This window comes from Clupea harengus, unplaced genomic scaffold, assembly GCF_900700415.2.
Source record: "Clupea harengus unplaced genomic scaffold, Ch_v2.0.2, whole genome shotgun sequence".
Classification (NCBI taxonomy): Eukaryota; Metazoa; Chordata; class Actinopteri; order Clupeiformes; family Clupeidae; genus Clupea; species Clupea harengus.
This window is the reverse complement of record NW_024879881.1, coordinates 1-8,606: the sequence shown is the minus strand read 5'-3', so window position 1 is coordinate 8,606 and position 8,606 is coordinate 1. Positions and strand designations below refer to the sequence as shown.

Genomic DNA, 8,606 nt, shown 5'->3' with positions numbered 1-8,606 from the left:
GCAACCGTTTGTAACTAACGTTGGGTTTCTTATATCAAATCAATCGCTTACGATAGCAGATTGTTGACTTGAGATGAGAGGAGAGGTTCATCAATCCTGTCCTCAGCTGACAGCAGGTGCTGCTGGCTTTGCCCACTTGAGAATAGTTCTGCTAGCTGGCTATTAATGTTACTCTACTGCTGGCAAACTTTGCACTGGCGTGCGCATGTATATGAGCTCCATCGATGAAGAAAATATGTTTATGTTATGTAACATGCTTAACAGCGGCAGACCACATGCTCACCAACAATTAAAGGCTTCACAGTTACACTTGCAGATGTGTCTGCAGACATTTTTTGATAATCGGCATCGTGAACGCAGGCATCGGTTGATGCCGATTATCTCAAAATGCCGATTAATCGGTCGACCAATAGTTACAAGACTATGCAGCTTCAGAACCAACCAGCATGCATGGTTGATCTTCTTCTTTTCCTCGGACCTGTATGCTTGAATGTGTTCGCTTTACAGAATGCATTCAACATCTATAGAGCAGATTATGGGCCATTCGATCTAAGGGCAATATAGCAGTAATTATTTGATGCTTATGAGTTGTCAGTCATTTCTCTAGTACAAAAATGACTAAGGAAGAAAATACTATAAATGACTGTTCCCTCTGTCTTACTTTGTTTACTCATCTTACATGTGTCAATTGTTAACATGTCACATACTAAACAGAAGGGGTTCAGACCTGCCCTTTATTTGACCTTAACACGAAGCTGGTTATCACTTCCAGCTTGTCTGGGTTGGCAAACTGAGCAGAGAGATCTTCAGCACCTCATCCACATATGGGACTGGGTCCTGAAAAACCTTTGATTTGTCTAGTTTTTAAAATATTTCAGTAACCCTGTTGCACATTTTTCACTATTATTTTCATTATTCTATTTATTATGGAGGCCATTTAGAGACAACAGTTATCCTATATGTTATGTATGGTTCCCTTGTTGTATAATAACTGTCTGTACATTGTTTGACTTCATGTAATTTTCAATGAAAGCTTGTGACAACTCACGGAAGGTTGGATCTGCCTCATTGGCTTGCCAACAGTGACACATTGTCTCCCCACACGGCTCTGTGGTGGTCTACCTCTAATGAGCACCTGCTGGGACATCACAGCGGGGAGAAAGTCTGAAGGGCTCACTGAATCACACATTTTCTGACATAAACAGCCCATAACAAACTGACTGAGTTGTCTTTTTTCAGCGTTTTTGTCAAATCTTCGTGTAGAAGCACTGAAAAGGTGAAATTTTCATAATATGTCCCCTTTAACTAACACGTTCAACTTATGTATTATGGATGAGTGGCTGGACACCGCTGTTACTCCACTGCTTCTGTCATTAAATGCTCTAGTGCCTCTTTCAAACCACCTTGTGCAACGCAATCCGATATCAACAGTATTTAACTGAGGTACGGATCACCTACAGTCAGAATACAACTTGCCTGTAATTTGCCTGAAATCCTGTCAGCTACTGCAGTTGTTTTGGACCCAGGGTGCATTGTGATATACAGTTAAACTTTGTAAAATGACAGAAGAAGTACATTTTACTGTAGAAATTACAGCAATTTTTTTGTGAATGCTTTACCTTGAGCAGTGGTGCTCCAACTTTAATAGGCTAGGACAAACAGAGCTTGGTGGAGAGAAAAGCCCTTTGTTTATTTGTTACTGAATATATATGTGAGTGCAATATTTATAGCCTACTTTCTTTTTTAGTATGCAAGACTGCTCTTAGCCAGGGGAGATACCGGTGGCGCCACGACAAGGTCCTCAGAGCACTAGCCGACATCTTGGAGCAGGAGAGACGGAAAAAGCACCAGCCTCAATCGAGAATAACACCATCCATCCAGTTCATCAGGGAGGGGGAGAAACCATCATCCTCCAAGAAGACCAAGAAGAGCCTACTGCAGACAGCACCATCATGGGAGATGAGGGTAGACCTGGGAAGGAAACTACACTTTCCCCAGGTCGTCCAAACTTCCCTGAGGCCTGACATGGTCATTTGGTCAGAAGAGGCCAAGAAGATCATCCTGATCGAACTGACCGTCCCGTGGGAAGAAGGATGCGGTGAAGCCTACGAGAGGAAAGCCACCAAGTACCAGGACCTTGTCCAACAATGCAGGGACAAGGGATGGCAGGCCTGGCTATTCCCAGTGGAGGTCGGATGCAGGGGCTTCCCGGCACAGTCTGTGTGGAATACACTCACAGCTCTGGGAATAAATGGAAGAGAGAGGAAGACAGCTGTCCGTAGGTTGGGGGAAGCCGCAGATAGAGCCTCTTGCTGGCTCTGGAATAGGAGGGAGGAGAGAAGCTGGGGACCAGGAGAAGATGGGCAGTGACTGGCCATCACTGCCGGCCCGCCAACTCGAGGGCGTTGTGGTTCAGGGTCGAAACGTCCAATGAAAGTTGGTCACCACCTGATGACATCTTCTCCTGGTCGAAAGCTACAGTCACTTCCTAAGTGACTGAAGGAGTAAGCACTTCATTGTGTATATAATAGAAGTAGTTTCTGTTAATAATATCATATTGATTGAATGCTATGTTTCCATTCTGGTGGTTTCCCTGCCTCCCATACATTAATGTCAACTCTTCTAAAGTTATATTCCCCACAAGCTATATTTATATACCCTTTTCACCCTACCTACTTGAATGGATAAAGAAAATAATATAACTTTTTTATTCCAAATCATTTCATTTAAACTCAAACTTCCAAATAATTTTCACCAGAGACAAATGTAACAAAGTTGTCAGATGTCACATTTAATGCAGTCTGTTGGGTGTTGATATGAAAAGGTGTGCCTTTTTCGTCATAAATCACACTGACCGAAGACACAAGTGTTATTATGCTGTAAAATGGCAGATTTTATTATGTATATTTTATGCATATTTGAAATGTGTGTTGTTCATTCTTCAATACATTGTCAAATAAACAAAATACTAATAATACTGAGATTATTGCACTAGTTCCATGTATGTTAAAATATTTTGTGAATTTTCCTTATTTTGAATAAAACCGAGTGGTACAACATCATTAAAAGAAAAAGCTAAAAATCTAGAAATGATATATAATTGTTATATAAGTCATAAAGAAAATTAGGGATATTTAGAAAGGTTTAAATCAAAATAGATAAAAATCAAATGTTTACAATGTTTACATTAACATATATGTCAGGCCGGTCAATTCTGACCACAACAAGTGTAACCTGATGAGAACAGAACATGATGGTTAAAAAGCTTATCGGCCGGAGTTCAGCCCCATCATGATGGTTAAAGAGCTTATCGGCCGGAGTTCAGCCCCATCATGATGGTTAAAGAGCTTATCGGCCGGAGTTCAGCCCCATCATGATGGTTGAAGAGCTTATCGGCCGGAGTTCAGCCCAATCATGATGGTTAAAGAGCTTATTGGCCGGAGTTCAGCCCAATCATGATGGTTAAAGAGCTTATCGGCCGGAGTTCAGCCTACTCTTGCCTGGTTAAAGAGGTTATCGGCCGGAGTTCAGCCTACTCTTGCCTGGTTAAAGAGCTTATCGGCCGGAGTTCAGCCTACTCTTGCCTGGTGTGCCATATAATGAACAGCCTGCATCAATTCCTGAATAGTTCCGGAATGTAAGATACTTTGATCTGAGTTAACTTCTTCATACAACAGTTTGTGTAATCAATTTCAAACAATTAATACTTTTCAAATGTGAATATGTAGGTAATGTGGATATGTAGATAGTGGCCTCATTGTTAGAAAATAGCTTTTCTAGAAAACACCTCAGGTATATGCAAAGCAAAGATTTGAAAGGTTCTGATTCAAGTCTGCCCCACTTTTCAATCAATACATCTTCTAATAATGGTCTTCCTATGATGATTATATGCAGTGTGACTGGAGTGTGAAGTGGATTTTCAAAAAACAGATAGATTTAAAAATTCATGATTTGTTTTATTTTTTTGCAGTTGCCTAAGCAACACATTTTGTGAAGAATTTTGATACACAAAACCAACAATATGAGTTGAATGAGCTGCAATAGAATTACTCAAAAACATTATAAAATTAGAAATGTGTCATGGTGATGCTAGCTGTTTGATTTACAAACTAAAAATGTTGGGGGGCAGTGGTAAGGCTTTAATGCATTCTTTTTATTGTGCGCAATCCTTCAAAAAAGCGTTAAAATGATTTAACTGACAAACCGTAGATTGTATAATAGCCTCAGCCATGAGAGAATTGGACAACAGAAAGAGAAGGCCATACACTGTGACCTAGAAGTCTGTGTAAAGGGAAATGAGTCTGAAACTGATGGAATTACAAGCAGACCATACAGTCATGGGCATCGGTGATGAAGTCTATAGGTGCCTTTCCACTGCAGGAACTCATGAGTTACTCGGGGAACTTTAGAGTGACTCCAATGGCCCACTGCAGGAACTCATGAGTTACTCGGGGAACTTTAGAGTGATTCCAATGGCCCACTGCAGGAACTCATGAGTTACTCGGGGAACTTTAGAGTGACTCCAATGGCCCACTGCAGGAACTCATGAGTTACTCGGGGAGCTTTAGAGTGATTCCAATGGCCCACTACTCTGCCCTTTTTGTCTTTTCCACCGCTGTGCTGGAACTACCAGATCGACATTTTGATGTGGCCTATTCATTTTGCTCTTCAATCACAACTTCAATTCCAAGCATGACAAAATAACAATACATTTCTCCAGCAGCAGCACCAACATTAGACAGCTAAACCAGATTATTTTTAGATAACGTTAGGACTACCTCAAGGTCGAGGTTAACAGTTTCATTTTACTGTAAACACTCAATGAAATGGCTTCATGGCAGCTGTAATTACATGATAAATGAAGATACCAGCACCACAGTTGAATAATTAAATCCTACATCTCATCTGATGTTTTGGTTGTGTTCATTTAGAGACAGTAACCTCAACATGTTAACTCAATAAGATATAATTCCCTTGCTGTTATCACATCTGGTAAGAAAAAACATTCTTGCTGGTATTTAAAATGGCGCTTGTTGTGTTCCAATCACATCGCGTTTAACCAAAAAGCCACCAGAAAACGTTCCTGCAGTGGAAAGGTGCCTCATTATGGACAGTCACTGGCCTCACAAGGGCAGAAACAACTATTGGGATGAAATCTCTACAATGAGTGAGTTAAACTTAAGTATTTACTGTCTTTATAACGGCTATATATTTTCAACATTTAAGTTGAGGACTTAAAAAAAGTCCTTTGGCTAGTTCTCTGTCTGTTCTCCTCCCCATTGGGCAGCCAATGAATAGTGAGCATACCAGCATAATAAGCTGCCATTGCATCATCCAGGTTGGTCTTACACATTAGTAGTATCTATATCAGTGCCCTGTGGTATGTGTAAAGCGCTTTGGGTGTCTAGAAAAGCACTACAGAGGTGTCATTCATTCATTCAATCATTCATTCATTCATTCTGTTAAATTTAGATTTGTCTTTAGATAAAATGCTTCCCTGTCTGAGACAGGAGGCTGTCTGATCGGGGCATTCAGAGCATACAGAACCCTTGACCTATTAGTAAACCCTTACAGTTTAAAAAAAAAACGACACAATGAGTGTGTTGGTTCTGAAAATATGTTAGCATTTAGTTATCTTTCTCCCTCTCCATCCTTTGCCTCCTTTGATGCAGTGAGTGGAAGAATCTCTACTGTAACTCAGGTAGGCAGGCCTCTTCTCCCCCCTCACTGCATGAAGGAACCGTACAGTTTGAAAGGTTGGGAAGAGTGTTCCTGTTGCTATCCCAGGTGGCTGAGCAACTCTTCACCGACACCCAGAAAGTAGACACCCTGTGCAATGCCAAAGAGAGGGGCGATGACCAGTGCACGACACGTCGCTCCCTTTAGGAAAGCTGTAGGCCCTTCTCGAATCAGGACACGTCTGGAAAGAAAAAGATGGAAAACTGATACAAATCTGATGAATTTCGAAATACTGTCACAAAATTTTGAGTTGAAAACAAAATAATTCAAATATTCAAGTAATGGAACATGAAGGTAGCAACAACAAGGGAATAATGGGATGATTAGATTTGGATAATTATGTGATTGCGCAAGGATTCGCATAGTGTTCTTCTTAGGTTTCCTTATTTTCATTTTTATTCTTCCGGACGGTTCCGCTTCAACTCCCACGGTTTTCACAATATTGATTCCATTGCAGCACTAACAGGGTTGTCCTAATGCTTGTGAGCAGCTAATTGATAGGTCAATTTAATTCTAATACTGTTATCACTTATTTCCCATTGAAATGAATGGGGGGAAGTCTCTAGTGGTATGCTGAGGATCTGTATTCTGTTCGATTAAATGATCCTGGAGCGCCTCAAAGAGGTGAAAGATGGACATCATAAAGATAAAGTAGGCCTACACAGAAAGTCACAGTTGGTAACGTTGACAAGCTAACACCGTAACTGCTAAAATAAGTTAGCCAGTTGATCATAGTTAGACTTCTAGCACAAGTCAGTTATGGAATCTCATTTGTTGGTCACTGCAGTTTTGCTTTGTAATCCCACACACTAGGCAAAGATGGAACTTGTGTTGAACTTGTACAACCTTGTGCAACCAACTGCAAGCTTAAAAAAACAGCGTTTGAATCCACACCACGCCCATTTGTATAACTGGTACACAGGTTGTCCATATAAAGTTTGTTAGGGATGAGGGATATGTGAAAATGTTCACTGTGACTCCTGTAACAAACATGCAACTGCTGGTGATTTTACAGAACATAATATGGTTTACTGATATTGTTATGTCAACAATGAAATCTCTCACAAAAGAAGTGAGGCGGAGAGATGTCCTAAAAGGGTTAAGTTAAGGAGAAATAGTCACGATAGAGCGTTCCATCACTCATTGTTCTAACTTCTGGCACACATTACCCACAAACTCCAGCGACAACAACCTCATACTGGAACCCACGTACCCCCAAATACAACAGATACAGTATGTAGTCCAATGCTGTTTGAGTGTATAGATGTAAAATTATGAACTTTAAGAGTGCAAAGGGAGATGGTTTTAGGCCTAAATCATTTTTGAATATGCTATGCTGTTCATTCCAGTCGTAATATTTATGATTTAGAATGAAAAAATATCTTGGAAAATAAGCCAGGTATAATCGGAAGACCTACCGTATGCAGTCTAGAATGCCACGATAGGAGTCTTCTCCCTCACCCTTCTGCAAGGTCTGTATACGAGTTTTAATAACTGTTGATAACAAAAGATACAAATAAACAGTACATCAGAAAACACCTATCAATATTAAATGTACTGTCTGTCTGGCAATACAACAAAAAACAGTTCTTCCTTAGAGTTCATAAATGTATCTGAAGAACTACACATTTGATTTGATTACATCTATGAGTCTTTTTTTTTTTCCCTTTAGTTCAAGAAATATATATATAAAAAAAAAAAAAGTAAGTACATAAACTACATAAAATACTGTCATGCGGTTAATATACAGTGCGGTTAATAGTCGGGAAGATAGTTACAGCTCAATTAAACCTTTATTTTAATAGGATAGTTCACCCAAAAGTGAAAATGCTGCTATTTTAACTTGATTCCAGGCTAATAGTCACCATTGCAAAGTTTGCCAAACTTTTCTGTGTAAGCACTATAATAAGAAAAAGCTCGGCACTGCCTCTCCTTGAAAGCACTATGACAAACATATTTGGTATTGAGAATTTCTGCACAATACTTTAAAGATAACAATAACAACCAGATAACAATACACTTTTCTTTGCAAGATCCTTTGCATTGAAATAACAACCATATTTCTATTGTGTTTTTTAACTACTTGACACCTTCATGGCATGGCTCATATGGAAATGTACACTTTAATTGGCGTTAATAACATGAATGTTAAATAGCTTTTGATATTTCACAAAGGATTGTTAGCACACATGGCCCTTCTATCCTCCTACCATCTAATGGTGTGACGGCCACAGCTGCGACTGATCCGGCGATGCAGCCTGCCATGAAGGAGTGCAGGAAGGGGGCTCGCTTTAGTTCGTCTCCCTGGCAACCTGGCTCACTTCGACCAAGGTTATTTAGGTTAGCAAACAGGGGAAAGTAGATCATTGAGAAGGGGACGTCCCTGAAAACAGAAAGAGAACACAGCAAGACAGGGCTTCAGTGTCCCAGCAGAAGTTTCGTTTGTACTCTGTCCATAACTAACTTCAGGTTACTCTAATTAAGAAAACTATAACAGATTACACAATGGGGTTATTTGTGGGTAAGTGTATGCAGGGGACGGATATTTGTTTGTGATAACATCTGATTTGCAAATGTGTTTTGTTAAATTAGTCTTATTTACATATATAAGGTCACTTTCAAATTGTAACTCAATAAGGAGACTCCTGATTAATCTTTTTGTAGGTGAAGTATTTCGTGTTGTAATAACATGTCCTTATAGTTGATAATGAAATGCAAGTTGTAATACCAGAGCAGCAATATTCTGTTGCCTTTAAAAGACTGCACCTGAGTAGAGTGGCCCCTGCTCCTCTGTAAAGCCCAGCCAAGCCTTGAGTCCTCAGAAGCTTGATGGTGATGCTGGTGGCAGAGGACCGTGGCCCCGGGGT

General features: G+C 40.1%; 1 protein-coding gene across 1 annotated transcript; it reads right to left on the bottom strand.

Moving 5' to 3' along the window:
• Positions 1-5,084: 5,084 nt before the first annotated feature.
• LOC122130612 (mitochondrial glutamate carrier 2-like) lies at positions 5,085-8,600 on the bottom strand (the record flags this gene model as incomplete). The annotated part of the gene is made up of 4 exons (XM_042705343.1): positions 5,085-5,920; positions 7,158-7,233; positions 7,950-8,122; positions 8,506-8,600. Coding segments are annotated over 4 exons (486 nt in total), but the record flags the coding sequence as incomplete, so codon positions are not given.
• Between the last annotated feature and the right edge of the window lie 6 nt (positions 8,601-8,606).